Source organism: Dipodomys spectabilis, unplaced genomic scaffold, assembly GCF_019054845.1.
Source record: "Dipodomys spectabilis isolate Male_0828 unplaced genomic scaffold, ASM1905484v1 ptg000147l, whole genome shotgun sequence".
NCBI classification, from domain to species: domain Eukaryota; kingdom Metazoa; phylum Chordata; class Mammalia; order Rodentia; family Heteromyidae; genus Dipodomys; species Dipodomys spectabilis.
Window position 1 is genome coordinate 2,493,364 of NW_024870824.1, and position 18,738 is coordinate 2,512,101.

Consider the following 18,738-nt stretch of genomic DNA (forward strand, 5'->3'; position numbering starts at 1 on the left):
ATTTTCCAGATAAAGGAACTGAGCCATACAAACTAGACCTCAGCAGTTTGCCTAGCTCCATAGCATAACTAGCACATGCTTGCTGACCGGTGTTTGAATGCATTTTCTGCTGTTCCATTGCAGACATACATTTTAGAATTTAGTGTTATGCCCGGAAAAAATTAGAATAGACATACTACATAGATACCTTGCCTTTTGTAGCAGCCTTTTAAGTTATTTTGGGAAATATCATTGCCATAGGTGAAACAATTAGACACAGTTAAGTGCTGCTTAGTTGCTCATTAAATTAGTTAAACAGGTTGAACTGGTGCTAGACATATATTAGGTGCTCAGTAGATGTTATTTCCAATGGATAGGCATTTATAATGTACCTACTATGATCCAAGTACTGTTGTAGATTCCAGGGAAGAAGGATCCAAGACTGACATAATCATCCATGAACTTATTTTATGTACTTGATTTAGGGACAAAACCCTTAAAAGGAAACAGAACTAAGTTGTGTTGGGAAGAAGCTAAGCTTTGCAGAGTGGACTTTTGAGGAGAGGAAGAGAGTTGCCTAGTAGTAAGTACAGAGTTTCCAAGCCTTGGAGTCCTGAAGGATTTACAACTGAGAAAGGGTGAGGAATTGAGAGTGCCCGGAGTTTTGTCAGTCATTGATGCTTGTGAAGAGTGGTTGAGAATGCATCGCAGTTTGGGATCAATTAGCGAATAGCCTGGAGAGTCAGTCCAAAATGTTATTATGAGTTAGATGGTACCAAACCAGTCAGAGTTACTTAGTGTACTAGCCTAGAGGAAAGTAGTGTTAGAGAATTACATTTTGTAGAAAATTTTAGATCTGGAAGGGAGCTAAGAGAATATTCATTCTAGAGTATTCTGGTAACAGTATACACGACAATTCAGAAGCAAGAAAGAAGCTGAGAATTTGTTTCAGGTACTAAAGAAATAAATCAGAAATTCCTTGCACTAGTATTGAGTTGGCTGGGAGAGACAGGAGGAAGAAACTGTAGAGATGTTTGCAAAGAGAAGCCCTTGGATAAAGAACAGTGATGGGGGCTTGAGTCAAAAATTTATTTTTCGTCTTTTCCTTTTGGGGCCTTGGAGACTAGTTGCACTGTTCACAGATGAATAGTTTGAAAGCCAAGCTGGTTTGGGAAGCCAGGTTCAGTTCTATTTATGACGAAGTGGACATTCGTGGAAATAGCCAAGTGAGCCGGAATGCTGGATGAGAGATCAAGGAAGGGAGTGTTGATCTGGGAATCTGATCAGAGTTGAGAACAGAATGAGCTCACTCTGACTGTGCTTAGGGAGGACACAAAGAGCCAAGTACAGTTGTTATACTCTAAAGCTACACTTCTTATACTAAGATTATTGTGCAGCAGATGTTAATGAAATAAAGGGGCTTGTATTCAATGTGTCAGAAACCAGCTCATGGATCAGCATACCTGAAACAAGGTAAGATGGTCATAAGGAGGGATTTCAAAGAAGCATTTTAGGAGGTTGTTTTAAAAAAGACCCCTCTCATCTTTAGTGCAATTATGGAACTAAATTACTTCTCCTACCTTGTAAGACAGAACATAGATTATTTGTGTGTATGGAGGAGGAGGAGATGGGAGGATATGCTTTAAGAGGCAAAAGATGCCAGATAGGGGGCTCATGGATCAAGGTTATTTTGTAGGTCATATTTCTAAGAATATTCCCTATATTGCCTCTTGTTTAGAGCATAGAGCTCCTTTTTTTTGTTTGTTTGGTGGCTGACACAAGACCTGCTCTTGACCCAGGGCTACTTCTTGAAAACTTGTAGAGTTAGTTAACTGCAGCATTTCTGATATAAGACACATCTTGTGACTTTTGGGGAAGAAGGTCTGACTAGTAGTTGTTTAAACCAACAACTAAAACAACAGAATTTGAAAACTCAGGAAGTTTATATCCTGAAAATGGATGGTATATTTACAGATTTGTTATTATTGTATTTTTACATATTATATCTTATTGTTGATTGCTGTTTCATCAATCAATAGAGTGAGATGGATTTTTATATAAGAAGGCAATTGGGAAAAATTGTATTACTTAAGATAATCATTGGTGCTTGTAAAACATTGTTGAGAAGTTCCGGGTTCATTAATTTAAGCTGAGGTTGCATAAATACCTGTTGCCTACTAATAAAGACTAGAAGGGGTTTACTCAGGAAGTGATTCATAAATATAAGATTGAAAAGAAGGCTGATTAATAAATATAACTCCATTTTCAGAGGCTCTCCTGAACTATTTCTGCTTGAAAAATGACCTCCAGCATGCCAGTTGCATTTATTTTAATAGACTAACACTGCTTAGGTTGATTGGCTTAGTCTGTTACAGACTGTTATTCTGTTTTACATTGAAATTGTTCTTTTTTCCCCTCAAAATTACTTGTATATGTTGAAAGAACTTAGGTCAGCAAATTCTAAAATACATCCAATCTATGCATTTAATCTACAGGGAATGAATTTAGGTAGTACAAATACATATTCTGGAATTACCAGAAACTATGTATATGTCAGAAAAGACAAGGCACATTACCACCACAAACCACCAGCCAGTCCATATGGTATATGTGACAACATAATCCTGGTTTATGTGATACATAAACATGTATCACATAGCCTTTCATGCAAGTTCTCAAGCATGATACACTTTCAGAGTGCTAGGTGTAAAGATATTGAGGTATTAAGAATGAACTTTAGGGAACAAAATCGGTGTGGTTCTTAAAACTTTCTGCAAGAAAAAAATTGTGTTTCCAGAACATTACTATTATTTTTTATTTTTATTTATTTATTTATTTATTTATTTTTGGTCCAGTCGTGGGGCCTGAACTCTGGGCCTGGGCGCTGTCCCTCAGCTCTTCAGCTCAAGGCTAGTGCTCTACCACTTGAGCCACAGCGCCACTTTTTTTTTCTTTTTTGCTTATGTGGTGCTGAGGAATCGAACCCAGGGCCTCATGCATGCAAGGCAAGTGCTCTACCACTGAGGCACCTTCCCAGCCCCAGAACATTACTTTTAAAGAAAGTATTAGTCAATTAATTTGCTCAGTGCCACATAATTGTAATTATGAATAGATCTATAAGCAATAGCTCTGATTTTTATTAGAATGTTTTATAATCCAGACATTTTGTCCTACTTATAAACCCTTCTAGTAATGGTTTTTAAAGGGTATCTGTTTTTACACAATTGTACTGTATGGGATAAGTTGGTAATTAAAATGTTACCTCAACCTGGAATTGTTTCTTTTTAGTCTTACAGGGCTAATGCAGGTGGGGGGGGGAGGGAAGGCATGAAATTATAATCTGAGTATACATCTGGAATTTCAGAATGGAAATGCATCTGTCTTCTGGATTCTGTGGAAAGTGCCAGCAGCTAGCATTTTCGGAAGAGAGTTGGAGGAGGAGGATGTGCTATTATTCCAGGGCAGGGCTGGGGGTCCTCCAGCCATGGCTGAATGGCTTCCCAAGTGCAGTCACAAGGCCTTTGGGTGCCCTGCCAGAGCATACTGGGAGTGCCAGTTCTTCTCACAGTCACTTAGCACTCATATCACCTACTCCTTTCTGAGTGGCCTCTGTTACAGTTATAACTAGGTGGTGTGAGATTTATGAATAATTATTTACTAGGATACCGTGTGTATGGCTTCTGTGTTTTGTAGGATATTATGTAATTGCTCACATGGTCAGGGCATTTACTTCTTTGAATGAACAAGTGACTACACTGAAACAACATCTGTGAAGATGTTCAGGCATGTTAATCTCTAGGTTGGAAAAATGCCATTAGAAAGTCCTTTGTGTCTGTGGCTTGTGGCTTGTTGGAGTGGTAGGGATACATATGTATGTATCCATAAGGAACTGTAGCTACAGCCCATCCCCAGTTACATTTTTGTTTTTAGCTTTAGCATTATGTCTTCAGGGATGAAGTGCTGAACTTCAGGGGTTACTTGTCATTGTCATAGTCATTGTATCAAACCTGGAAGCCTTCCTGGTAAGTGCTAGAGATCTGCTTAAATAGCAGGATTTTTACATCCAAGTTGATAGCAGCTATAGTCAGTAATGATACCTGGCTGGAAGTATGGACTTGCATTTACCAAATCACAGTTCCTAGATTTAGCTTGAATGAAGTGGTTCTTAACTGGGGGTTGTGTGACTATTGCCTAGTGAGCCATTGAAAATAATAAAAAGCAAATTTGTGCTTGCTCTGTAAGTAACTCCATTTCTTCTAGTTGCTGATTCTCAGATTTATATATTCATCCTTGACTTCTGTCCTGAGTTCCAGGCTTGGGTGTCCACTGATGCATATCTGGCAGCTGTTGAGTATAACACTTTCCTCTCTATCTGCACCTCCCCTAATATCCTGTTTCTCTAAATTGGCACCCTTCATCTTCTCACTAGGCTCAGCAAAAAAGTAAGAGGCTATTTTTCTTCCTATCCTGTCCCTCTCATTGCTACTCCATCCAGCCTTTCCTATTCTTCCTTTGCTACCTTGATCCAGGCTACTATTGGTTTTCCCTGGCAATTTGTACTCTGCTTGTCCAACCAGAGGGGCTCTAAATCACTTTTTATTCATTGACTACAAAACTGTGTTCAAGATGCAGATAGTGCTTTTCTTTCCCTGGATATTATTTTTAATTATAAAGAATGACTCTGCCTTTTTTTTTTTATTTTTATTTTTTATTTTTTTTTAAATTTTATTTTATTTTATTTGAGAACATACTGTACAGAGGGGTTACAATTACATGGGCAGGATAATGCATACATTTCTTACCAAGCATTGCAGCCTCCTCCTTTGTTTACCCTTCACCTCCCTTCCCAGCCTCCCCCCTCCCCCCCACCCAATCATATCCCCTCTCCCCCCCCCACTCCGACACTGTAAAGCTGGTTTTGACATGACATTTTGTACTTCTCATTATTGCAACAGGTCCACCTGAATCCTTAAACGACTTGTTTGTCCCCGTCTCCTCCACATGTATACTGACATCAAATATAGTGAAAGCGGGGGTTACACTGTGGGGGAGGGACATACAAAGCAACAAAGAAATAATTTTATAAATGCGTTAGAAACACATGCATGAAAGAAACAAAAACATTAAAATACATATTTGAGGGTTCGTTTTCCTAACATCACATTATCTGACTTTTTCCGCTTGACTCATACCTATACTAGATATTGCAAATAAGGGAAACCATGGGACCTATGTTTCTTTGGGCCTGGCTTACTTCACTTAATATAATTTTTTCCAAGCCTTTCCATTTCCTAACAAATGGGGAATTGGAGTGGCTCTCCTCACCGGGTGACTCTGCCTTTTTTCTTCCTTTATTCAGGGTCAGGTGTAGAGGCTTCTTCTCCCCAGGTTGCTCTCTCTATGGAACAGGCCATGTAGGTTCATGGTCTCACTCTTCAGCCTGGTTGTGTGGCTCACAGCAGTCTTTAGCTCTTCTGACGAGGATCTGTGAGACTTTCTCCAGCAGACTGCAAGTATAAAGATATCCTCCATGCTTTATGTGTATTAAGCCAACTTTTCACCAGGTGTATTGTGTCCCATTGCATTTGTAAACAACACAAACAATGGCTGAAAGCAAGAACAGTATTGTCTTGTAGTTGCGAGGTCAGAGGTCTGGAACAGGCAGAGCAGCATTGCTTCATGGAAGGTTTTAGTGAGAACCAGTGTCTTGCATCTTCTAGCTTCTAAAGATCAAGTTAGAGTCTTTGTTTCAAGACCCCTCCCAGTAATAGCATTACTCTGCCTTCTTCTGTCTTTACATTTCTTCTGATGCCACTCTTCTGCCTTTCTCCTTTCCCTTAGTAGAATTTTTGTGATTATCTTGGTAATCTTACCATCTCACATGAGTAAAGTTCCTCTTGCCATGTAAGATAATGTGTAGACTTCAGGGATAGTTCATGGGCATCTTGGGGTAAGCATTATTCTGCTTACGTTTTGTATGCGTATGTGGGGATTATTAATTATTTGCGTATACTTGACGAGGAAACATCTGTACTGAGGCTCAGAGAAGTTTGGAATTTGCGTAAGGTTACAGGGCTTAGCGTTGAATCTGCTTTTAACTACTGTGTGTGTTCTTCATGTGTAGCCTTGAAAGTGCTTGTTAGAAAGCTGCACTTCCATTGTAGCAGCAGTTGTGATCATGTCATCAAGTAAAGCAGGTCCCCATTTTAAGTTTGTTACAACTATTTCAAGTAATGGATTTTAGTTTATCTGTATTTTGCCTGTAAAGAAAATGAGGTCCCAAAAGTTGAGTTACTTCCTCAAGGTCACAGAGCTAGGATTAGACATAAAAATCTGACTCAGAACCAGCCATTTAGTTAAAAGACCTTTACCTTTATCTGGTAAAGGAAGTCATGAAGAAAAAGATAATCATTATCTGTGTTACATTGTAGGAACACAATAACAGAATCAGTACAGAAAGATAGAGTAATGAAGGGATGGGTTCAATCTAACAGAAATAGATTTGAAGGGGGGAAAATGCAAGGTGAGAGAGCAGGAATTTCAGATATATACATGGGTAAAGATTTGTTTCTTTTGTAATGCTCTCAGTAGTGTTATATTATAAACATGTAATCTCACTACTTTTATGGTTCTCTTAACTGGAAACTTTATGTGATTGACTGCAGATCCTATATCATTACCTTGGTAAGAGACATATAGGCATCATCTTGAGGTTCTTTTTCCAAACCTTCTACATTTCCCACATCAGGTGAAAATCATAACTCACTGAGCTATGGGTAGTGCAAGTTAAATACCTGAAGTTGAACTATACAGAATCCACAGTCTTTACACAAGAAATGGAACCACAGACTTCATCCTACTCATGAGTCATGCTTGTCACCAATGACCAAGCATAGGCCAAGGCTATTTCTAAACAGTTCATAATACCACCCTATTAATTAGGATTTTCCATTTTTTCCTTACCTACTTCATTTCCAGTGAGGATTAAATCATCTGAGAAAAATTAATTTCTCACCGAGTTAAATCTAGCAAGAAAATAATTCTCTCTTACAAAATTGTGAGAGTTTTGTTACTATTTGAATTGTTTTTGGTGGGAGGTGATATTCAAAACAGTTTAACACTTCCTCATCCAGAACATGTGCCATACTGTTTTCTTGTTCCCTTCTGTTTTTTTTCCTTCTAACAGATATTGGAGATCCTCTTTTGCTGGAGGCATTGTGCTAGGCATCAAGGAAGTAGGAGAAGCAAAGCAAATATGTCACCCCCTCTTGACATGTGGATGCATTAATAGGGAAAAAGGGGAAGCGGTGCGTGAAGAAAATAAATTTTTGCTATGGAGGAAAAAGTAGTTGGGCTACAGAATAACACAAGGAAGAGTATTTTATATAGAATGGCTGGGAAGGCTATGCAGAGGTGATATTAAAGTTGAGAGCTGAAGCATTGTATAGAGAACATATTCAAAGATACTAAAATGGAGCGAGGCTCAAAACTGGGTTGCAATCAGGAAGAAGCTAAATGGGAATGGGAAGGAAAAAGGAGAAAAAGGATGGAGCAATGCATGTCCTCCCTCATTAACTGTTATAGCAGAGTAGTACCGCATTCAGGTGTTTTTTCTTCTTCTTCTATATACTGGACAGAGGGGTTACAATTCCATGAGCAAGGTAATGAGTACATTTCTTATCAAGCATTGTTGCCTCCTCTTTTGTTTCCCCTTCCCATCTTCTCTGCTACCCCCCCCCCGCCCCCCCCCCTCCCCCCGCCAAAGTTGTAAAGTTCGTTTTCGACATAATGACTTGTACATCTCATTGTGGCAATGGGGCCACCTACATCCCTATTTAAACAATTTGTTCTTTCCCTTCCCCTCTCCAAATTATACCAACATCAGATACACTGAAAACAGGGGTTATACTGTGGGGGAGGGACGTACAAAGCAAGAAAAAAAATCATCATACATATGTTAGAAACAATAGCAAGAAAGAAAAACCATTTTATTCCAAATGCAACAAGAAAATCAGAAGTGGATGCTAAAAAAGGTCTGGAATAGAGGAAGGATATAAGCATATAAGCCAGCTAAGAGGCTGATGCACCAGACTAGAAGAGAGTCTTGGTGACTTTGAGCAAGGTATTAGAAGTCAGGAGGGAGAGAAATCAACTGTGTATTTTGGAGGAAGTATGGAAAGAGCTTAAAGATAGCTTGAACATTGTGAGAAAGGAGGAATAGTCATTTATGAACCCAAGATTTTGTGAGTGTTCAACTAGGTAGAGATTTAAAGCCATTTACTGGCGACTTCAGAATTGTAAGTAGCTTTGGGGGAAAGGATAGTTTTGGCATTTAGATTTACCCAGTTAGAGATATTAGATAGACATTTGAATATATGGCTTTGTTTTTCAGAGACCAGATTTCAGCAGGAGATATAAATGTGGGAGACATAAGTGTAACCAGGAATTTGAATTATAGAATGGATGATATCACGTTAGACTGTGTGGAGAGGTAACAGGGCTAAGGAGATAGCTAACTTGAGGCTCTGTAACCTTTTGGGGTTGGTAGAGGAGTCATCAAAAGAGACTGATAAACAGGACACGTTCAGTTGGGAATCCGTGAAGGTAGTGCTTCTGGTGAAGGAGTGCCCTACTCTGCCACCCATCCTCAGGCCCAGAACTTAGCATCAAGCTTGGAATGTGGAGGCTGTGGGAATTTCACAAGGACAGTTTTTATGGAGTGTGGGCAGGACCTGACTGGAAAGGGCAGGTGAGTGAGTGGACATTTATAAGGAAGGAGAGGTGATGAATAGAGACTCTGGATGATCCCCACGTATCCACCAAGGATGTGGGGCCCTTGGGAAAATCTGGGAGTTTTAATCAGGGTTCTGCAGATTGATAGAACTGAGCGACAAAGGGTAAGAGGATAAGAAGAAATAGGAAGAGTGGGAATAGAATTACTGGAGAGGTGGCTTACTTGGTTTTTAAGAGGCCAAAAGGCTCCACAAAAATGCAAACTACAAACTTGGAGAACTAGAGAAACAGGTCCTATTGCTCAGTCCAGGTCTGCAGGCTCTGAACCAAGATGAGGCTCAAATTCTCAGAGCCAGGGTTCTGTTGGTGTGAGTCTTAGAACCCAAACGCTGGAGCACCTGCAGTTCTTGTATCCAGACATAGGTACTGGTTTGGAAGAGAGTAGGAATTTGCCCTTTGTTAGCATTTTATTCCATCCAGGTCCCTGAATGACCAGGAGGGCAGGTCTCCTCAACTCAGTCCACTGACTCACCTATCCCCCCTAGAAATCCTCACATACTGGGGCACCTAGTCTATTCTAGTCAATGCCAGACCCACCTGCCTGGGCTTCCCTCTCAATAGAAAAGGTGAGGCGCTTCAATGTCTATGTAAGCATCGAGAGCTATTAATGTTTAGTGACTGCCTAGATCCCTGAATGCACTTAAGTTGACTCCCAAATCAAAGCAGAGGAACAGAACTGACTTTAAACAATTCAGATAGACTGTATAAGGAGTGATACTGTCCAAAAGGGAATGTACTCTTTGCCTGACTTACATAATGGTAACTCCTCTGTTTTTAGCATTTTCAAACAAAAATAATTATGTGTATTTACTCCTGTACACAGAAATGTTTATATAGTGACTTTTTCCCCTATGAGAAGAGCAACTTCAGATAGTTACGTAGGATATGCTATACTACTAAATTTACTACTGAGTCCTACTGAGTACTGCTACTGTAGTAGGGAAATTTCATGGAGCAGTATGGAGATAGTGTAACCACAAGATCAAAGCCTTGAGCAGTCCAGAGAGATTTGCTTGGATGTCAGGAGAGGCTTGGCCTTTGATCTGGTGAGAGAAGAAAACACGTTTCTTTTTCACTTGTAATGAGAAAGAAGAACTTGTAGATTTTGCTGTGATCAAGTAACCACTGTGACGCTGGACCTTGGTTCCCCCTGGGGGAAATCATTATATAATATATGTAGATTTGGTTGTAGATACATAGTCATTGATTTTGTTCACAGGACAGAGTGGGTACTCATCATATTCTACCTTGTAGTAGACTCTAAATTTGCTCTCTTCAATGTCTTTGATATTTGTGATTTTCTTTTCTTCTTTGCTCAGTTTTTCTCTTTCAGCAACAGGAGAGAAAAATCAAATATGACCTTCCCCACTCCTTACAGAGCAGTGCGCGGCTTTCCAATAGAACTGATTAGCAAATCAAAGGATAAAGTGGTTTCCTCACAAGTGATTTTCTTGCCCTACAGAAAATTGGCTTTTTCAATATTACTATCAGTATTCGTTGACTTGTCAGCATAATTGAAACATTATCTGTGATTTCTGTTTCTTTTATGCAAACGGAGAGAGCACCCTCTTAAGGTCATGCCACTCTTCCCTGTCACTTGTACGGAGTTTGCTTATGAGGTGTAAATCAAGAATTTGGGCTTTTTGTAAGGAGACTTTTTCCCACCGCATAAGATAGTGTGAAAGTGATTTTCATCAGGCTATTATGCTGACATGTCCCTGGGCCACTCTTTTCTTCATGCACCTAGAATTCTAAGTACTAATCACTAATTGTATCTTTAGTGCGACAATGAGATTTAAAGCCCTCTTTAATGTCTGCAGGCTTCCTTTTCAAGAAATATCTCCAGAAATGTTTATTTTTGAGTAAGTCATAGGTTATAGACCCAATACCGTAGGGAAAAATATTCCTTGGAGGGACCGACTTCAAAGGTAGTGTTACCGTAGGTAACCTGCATCTAAAATTGTATTTTTCTTTTTTTAATTATAAAACATTTAGAGAAATGTATGCAGATGGTGTGTCAGTGCATTAGACTGAGGTAAAGTTTTATTTTGTAATGATGGGTAGGTTTACTAAAGCCAAAGCAGATCAACAAGTTCTAATTCTGCTTTGAATAAGAACTTGATTGTCTCTTACTAGGGCATTAGAAATTTCAACAATGGAGTGGATTTTTATTTTCAGTATTGGAAACACTTAGTAGAATCTATCAGAAGTGATTCATGCTGGGCTCTGGTGGCTCAGGCCTGTAATCCTAGCTATTCAGGAGGCTGAGGTCTGAGAATTACAGTTCAAAGCCAGCCTGGCAGGAAAGTCTGTGAGAGTATTATCTCTAACCACCAGAAAACTGGAAGTGGTGTTGGCTTTCTGTTATTTCAGACAAACTTTGAGAACATGTCTTAAGTTTAGAAAGGCTATATGTATAGATTAGTGATTTGCATGCCTGGCTCTTAAATATTTTCTTCTTTGGATTATGATAGAGGGTCATCTTTAGTCTTTCCATGGAAAATCAACATTGATGAGTGCTTCACTGATGTGAATAGATATGATATGACTTAATTGTTTTACTTATTCGGAATCTATGTCATTCAGCTACAGTGAGATTAAGAAGCCCTCTTTAATGTCTCCAGAAATAATCCTGGGCTGTGTGAATTTCTCAGGTTTCTTTTGCTGTGCTGTCTCCAGATGTAAATCAAAGCATATTCTCTTCCTTTCTTACCTGTGGAGCTTGTCATATAGAAAGAGGTCTTATTCTGAAACCTTGCTTTTCCTTTATGTGTGCCAGTGAACAGGCTTCAGCGTTCTACTGTATGACATACCACTTCACCCTAGATGCACAGCTGCCTACACAGACTACTATTTGAAAGTGTAGGAGCTATTTCTATCACTACCCAAGTACAGAAACCTGTGAAAATATCTTTCAGGTCTGTGGGGGCATGTTGCAGTCTTGTGCTCTTTGCTTATAGCGGCAAGGATTTTGATACTTAACTCAGCCTCCTCCTCCCCACCCTTAAGATATTAGTTGCTACTTTTGGCTAGGTTTTTTTTTTCCCCCTTATTCCAAAATTTCTTTAGTCTGTTCAGACTTCTGTCCATTCTGGCATGATTCACTTGAATGACTATCATTGTCATGGTAGTTCTTAGTCTATTGACTTATCCCCTTCTTACTCAACTGACCACATAACTTGTGAATATAATTCTTGTATCTACCATTCCCTCCTCACTAGAAAAACAGAAAATATTTGTAACAGGCTAAAAAAGAATATAAGTATCCAAAACTAGTTTTTTTTTAAAAAATATTTTTCTTATCTATGTTTTTCAAAAGTGTATCCTATCCCATACATTTTTTTTTGATTGGTTGTGGGGCTTGAACTCAGGGTCTGTGCACTGTCCCTGAGCTCTTCAGCTCAAGACTAGCGCTCTACCACTTGAGCTACAGTGCCAATTCTGGTTTTCTTGTGGTTTATTGGAGATAAGAGTCTCATGGACTTTCCTGCCTGGGCTGGTTTTGAACCATGATCATCAGATCTCAGCCTCCTGGGTAGCTAGGATTACAGGTGTGAGCCACTGGCACCCAACTCCATACATTGTTTTCATAATGGTTTTTAAAATGTTTCTCTCCAAATAACTTTCCTTGTATTCTATTTTTAAATGATATTATATTTCTTTTTGGTGACTAAAAATCTTTTGTATACTTGGAACATATATATGTATATATACGTGTATGTATATATATACATGTATATATAAAAATTTTTGTATACATACACATTTATACATGTATATATATTCATATATATATATATATATATATTCAGAGAGAGAAAGATAGTATGTTGGGCAAATCCAAGGTTGTCCTTGCTCTCATAAGTGAGGTGTTAGTCTGCATAGCAAATGAGGCTTATCTCATATGTATGGCAGACCTCTTAATGTGAGAATCAACTATGGAACTCTGAAAGTCACAAAGTCTAATAAAAAATATGAATGGCTTATGGAATGGCTGCTTGGGAGATGTTTATGTTTATGATTATTTAAGAGTTGATGAATTGTTTTTTCTCTAGATGATATTTCTTATTTAGGTTTCTCCATTACTGTTAACAGGTTGAGATGGAATGATCTTGTCAGGTCCATATTTTTGTCCCTTGTGAATTAAGTTAAATCAGGTAGACTTGAATTAAAAATTCCATATCTAAAATGAATTAAAAATTCCATACCTAAAATGTAACAGGCTATTTGTTATAGTTAATGATTCCAGGGACCCAGTGGTGTGTTAGAACTTAATGGGACAGAAAAGTGAGTAGGAAATACGCACCCAAGGATTTTGGGTGTTCTCTTTCACATTTTGAAATATCATCAAACAAAAATTGGAGCTATGGAGAAGATTTTGTGCTATAAATTGGTATTTCCATCTTGCCAGCTGTTCATGTTTTCTGTGATCCACTTATAAAAGTGAAAAGGGAAGGGTGAATGGCTGCCCTCTCGTGCAGCCACATAATTAAGGGGGAAAAAAAACACAGTATGTCTTAGCAAAGCTATAGTAGTGTTTCATAGCTGCCTTTTTCTTTTTATTACAGGGCCAGCTTTCGATGTTGCAAGAAAAAATAGACCATTTGGAACGTTTGCTAGCTGAGAATAATGAGATCATTTCAAATATTAGAGATTCAGTCATCAATTTGAGTGAATCTGTGGAGGATGGTCCCAAAAGTTCACAAGGCAATTTCAGCCATGGTGCTGGTTCACGTCTCACCTCATCACAGTTATTTTTTAAGGTCGACCCTAATGATTGTCTCTTTGCTTCGCAAAAAGGAAGTCATCACCCTGATGTACAGGTACTGTGGACATTAATAATCACGGGGTGTTTTTATTATTTTATTTTCAGATTTGATCAGGTTTCTGTTGGTGATAAGTTGTTTAAATTCTAGATTCCATTTGCTCTTTCTGTGAAGTAATTTAGTCACATCATTATTTTTCATTTTTGTTGATGTGATAAAATTCCATACTTTGGTGTTTCAGTTTTCTTGTGAATGCAATCATTTTTTGTGCCATTTTGTTCTTAATTTCTATAATGGTTGACAATCTTTGCAAGTTTAAGTTTGCCAGAGATTTTTTTTACCAATTCTTCTCTCTCTCTCTCCCTTCTTTCCTTCCTTTCTCCTCCCCCCCTCATTTCTTCCTTTTGTCCTTTTTTTCTATAGAAGAAAAGTCCTGCTTTTACTGTATTTTACCTTACAATGTAGAGTTAGGTGTTTTTGCAGGATACATTGTATGGGGAGAGAACTATTCTGGAGAAGTGATCTCCAGTATGGAAGCCACCATCTGCACGTGGCTTCCAGGCACCTGCAATATATGTGGCAAATTTGATTTGAGATGTACTCTAAAAGTATAACACAAAAAACAGACTGATTTAGGCTTAGTATGGAAAGTATCTCAGCTCACTTGTGCCTTGATTACATATTGAGTTAATAATAGGATAGGTTAAATAAAATACAACATTAAAATCAATCTCATCTGTTTCATCTTACTAGAAAATTAACATATTTGGTTTGTATAACATTTTACCTGGACCTTCTAGAAGGTAATGAAGTTGGAAGCCAGGGCCAGAAAAGACTTGGTCTTTCTTAAACTCATATCCACCCCTGCTCTGCAAATAAGCAGAGGACTATGTTTAACCCTGTGCCTTGGACCAGAAACTGGAACTCTCTGGATGATCTTACAGTGTGAATATTTTAAAATTGAACAGAATTAGTTGACCTTAAGCTTGGCTTTAGAGAAGGTACTTTTAACTCCTGGGGATCTAGAACCTGGTTTTTAGGCCAGGACTCCCAGGTCAACCCAGAACCTAGGACCAGGTTTTGCACCTACAACATCATCAGCTGATGGGTTGCTGGATTCAGAGCATATCAGAGGCTGAGCTTTGCAGGGATTATGGCTTCTGTGAAGCTTGGCCTCATTTGTGTTTTTACTGACTATATTAAGTACCTACCCTTGTCAACCATCCTAAGTGAATAGCCAACCTTTAGGTATTTGTTTGAATGTGGGTTGGATAGACAGGATTTACAAAGTCACCATGCCTGCAGTGGAGCCAGGCATGAGGGCTCTGGGATAGCCACAGAGCCCAAGTAAGAATCTGGAGGAATATAGAGTCTGCATGCTAATGCCTCCTCCTGCCCAGATAGTTCTTTTTTGGGGGGGTCCAGTGATGGGGCCTGTACTCTGGGCCTGGGTACTGTCCCTCAGCTCTTCAGCTCAAGGCTAGCGCTCTACCACTTGAGCCACAGCGCCACTTCCGGCTTTTTTCTTTTTGCTTATGTGGTGCTGAGGAATGGAACCCAGGGCTTCAGGCATGCAAGGCAAGTGCTCTACCACTGAGCCACCTTCCCAGCCCTGCCCAGATAGTTCTTAAAGGCATCATTCCTTAGCCAGTGATATGTTATTGTCTAGTGATAAGTGTGATCTCTTACATATGTATTTTTTTCTGTAATGGTTATAGCCTAATTAATTTGGATAATGGAAATACTATAAACAGTAGTTTTTTTCTTTTTCATATTTGGCATCAGAGAATATGAAGAATAAGTTTTATGTTTTGAGGGAGTAATTTCTTTGTGTGCAAGTAGATTATTATCTACAAGGAATACTGCATTGGAAAGCTGGAAAACATTTTTTTTTTTTTTTGAAACAAGATCTTTCTATCTTGCCCTGACTGGTTTCCAGCTCCTATATGCTGAAACCAAAGGTACTCACCACCACACTCAGTTTTGGGAGACATTTGGATACTTAAAAGTTAAATCTCATTTCCTTTTCAGAGAAGTCTCTCTTTCAGCCAGACTCAAAGAAATATAGGTCCTATAGTTTCCCTTATTTGCAATAACTAGTATATGTCTAGGATAATCTTACCAGACAAGCAGAAAAGGTCAAAAGGTATGTACATATGACCAGATAAGATGATGTTAAGCGAAATGAACCACAAGATAGGGACACAAGAGGCTTTTTTCTTTGTCGCTGTTGTTTTTAATGACTGTGTGATTTTTTTTTTGGGTTCTTTTGTATGTGCTTTCCCATGGTATAACCCCTGTTTTCACTGTATTTGATTCTGGTTCCCTGCATCTTGTATACATTTTTCTAATTTGGTGAGGGGAAGGGAAATAACAAAATGCTGAAACAAGGATACAGGTTGACCCATTCTAACAATGAGATGTACGTCTTAAGACACTATGTTGAAAATGAAGTTTACAACTTTCTGGGCCAGGGTAGGGGGAGGAGTTGGGCAGGTGGGAGAGGGGATGGTAGGGGAAAAACAAAGGAGGGGGTAACAATGTTCAATAGTAAGTGTACTCATTACCTTACTCATGTAACTGTAACCCCTCTGTACAGTAAAATAAAAATATATATTAATAAAAACGTTAAATCTCAGTTTCAAAAATGTCTTGCCTTTTCAAATGATTATAGCTGGTTGACCTTGTTATAATTGTTCTTATAAAATAAAAAAGGAGTAAATAGGATGAAAAAGGGTCTATATATATGAGGTAGAACAGTAAGTACAGATTCATTTTCATTCAGGTATTAGTTTTGAATGTATAAATTAGATTGATTGTAAAATGGAGACAACTCACATATAATAAAAACACAGTTTTTCATTATCTTGCCCATGTAATTGTAACCCCTCTGTACAGTATTTTCACAATAAAAACACAGTTTTAGTACCGTATTGGAAAATTATACTTGATGAAAATCAAATTTCATAAACATCTTTTCTATTCCTACAGAATTCTATGAAGTGTATTGGACATAAAGCAGGGAAAGAAGGAATTAAGCAACATCGTATTTAAGAACCAAATGGGGAGGAAGTTTTAGAAACCTATTTTGCTAGCACAACCAGCATTTCAAGCATTTGATGATGAACTATTTTGAGCCTTAATATTTTTAATTGATGTTTATATGAAAAAGTTTTATATATATATACATACATTTAAATTCAAATTTTTTTCTTTCATATTTTTAGATGATGGATGTTTACAGCCTAATTCCCTTTGATAATCCAGATGGGGGCGTGTGGAAGCAAGGATTTGACATTAAGTATGAAGCTGATGAATGGGACACTGAGCCCCTTCAAGTCTTTGTGGTGCCTCATTCTCATAATGACCCAGGTAAATTCTGTACTTCATGAAAGTTTGAGGTCATCAGCTTACTGGGGTTTGAACTCAGGGCTTGGTGTTTTCTAGGCGAGTGCCATACCGATGAGCCACTCCCTCAGCCATAGATGTCATCAGCTTCTGTAGGGCCAGAGTCCTATAATTGGCATCGGAGACAGCCTACCTCACTTGCCATGAGACATTATTTTCTAACTTCTATTACTGATTTGTTCTTTTTATGTAATTCTGTTTTGGTGTTCTCATTTTACCAATTTGTGTGCCATGTGAAGGTAGTATTTATGTAGTATGAAGCAGTGACAAGCATTTAATATTTCTGATAGTTCCTGGACATTTGAATCTTTCCAAGGAGAAACATCTAGGAGGTGGTGGAAGAAACTTGGTGTTTGTTGATGCTGATCAGGCAAGCACCAATATGAATATGGATCCTACTTGTCTGCAGTGTGAGGTGAATTTAGACTCATTACTATGTCTCTATGAGACCAAGTTTTGTCTTTGATAGAATCAGGGTAGCAGTATCTTCATCACAGGGCTAATTGGGAAGGAACTATGCCTAGCATAAGAGTAGATGCTACTGTTAACATAAGTATTATTTCCTTTAGTGGCTTTATTTAGTAATGCCAGAAAAATCTTTTCTTTCATGGTAAGGAGAAATGGCTATCATGAAAATGAGCATATAATTAGGTGTGTACCTGTTTAGTAACTGTGTACCACTCAATGTGAAGGCCTGTGAGTTTAAGTTTGGGGGAGGAGGTGGGGAAGTAGTTCCCAAGACTTTTCTTGAATGACTTTATCATGCTTCTATTGGCTACTTTGTCAATGTCTCAAATTTATCATTGCTTTCAGAGAACTATGATTTATGGTACTGTGGAGATTTTCTTCTTGACACCAAATGTGTGTTTATCTTCTATTTACATTTTCCCCACTAGTTTATTAGATTATTTCTATTTCTATTATTATATAACTCACATCTTTAACTCTTAATACTTGAGTTTTAGTTAACTTCATGATTTTTTTTTTTTAATTGGAAGTACTGGAGCTTGGACTCAGGCTCATACTTGCTATGCAAGTATGCTTTAGTTTATTTTTCAGAAAGGATCTTCTATTTTTGCCTAGACTGGAATGAGACTTGAGTCCTACCTATCCCTAGTGAAGAACTGGGATTACTGGTACAAGCTTAGCTGGCTAGGTTAGTGAGATGTTGTTTCACTAACCTTTTTCCTGGGCTACCCTCAAACCATGGTCCTTCCAATTTCTTCCTCTCAGGCAGCTGGGATTACAAACTTGAATCATTCATTGTACTTGACACATTTCCTTTCTTTCTGATGTCTACCTATTTTATCTACCTATTTCTATTTCTTAAAACAAAAACAAGTTCCACTTTATTTTCAAAGTACATTGTACTTACAATACATAATATTAAACTATTAAGCTCTTTGAAGGCAGGAATTGATTGCTGTTACTTTTTAGATTTCTGGTCATTTACATTATGGTTCTTTTTACAGTTAGTATGTTGTTTGTGTCAAGGCATCCTTAATAACTCTTTCTGACTGCAATAAATGAATCTGTCTGTTGGTATCCTAGCAACCACAGTTGCATCTTTTTGTCTTAGTAAAAGATGTTAATGACCCTAACCCTCAGGCCCTTTTCCACTTGAGTTAAAAATAATGGCCAGAATCAGACCTTTTTTAAAACTAAAGCAGTTTTTGTTATGAAGCAAAATGCTAGCGAAAACAACTTGCTTATATTTCTAGTTAGTCTTCACTGTTTCTTAGTGAAAGTAGAATATTGATAAATTACTCTGTGAAAAAAATGAATCATTTCG

General features: G+C 38.2%; 1 protein-coding gene across 2 annotated transcripts in view; it reads left to right on the top strand.

Moving 5' to 3' along the window:
- The window catches only part of Man2a1 (mannosidase alpha class 2A member 1), a 168,479-nt gene that overhangs the window by 10,661 nt on the left and 139,080 nt on the right, over positions 1–18,738 (top strand). For both annotated transcript variants that reach the window (XM_042691919.1, XM_042691918.1), the window contains exons 2-3: positions 13,341–13,595; positions 16,766–16,910. In XM_042691919.1, the coding sequence (XP_042547853.1) occupies positions 13,341–13,595; positions 16,766–16,910 (400 nt within the window). The remainder of the gene's footprint in view (positions 1–13,340; positions 13,596–16,765; positions 16,911–18,738) is intronic.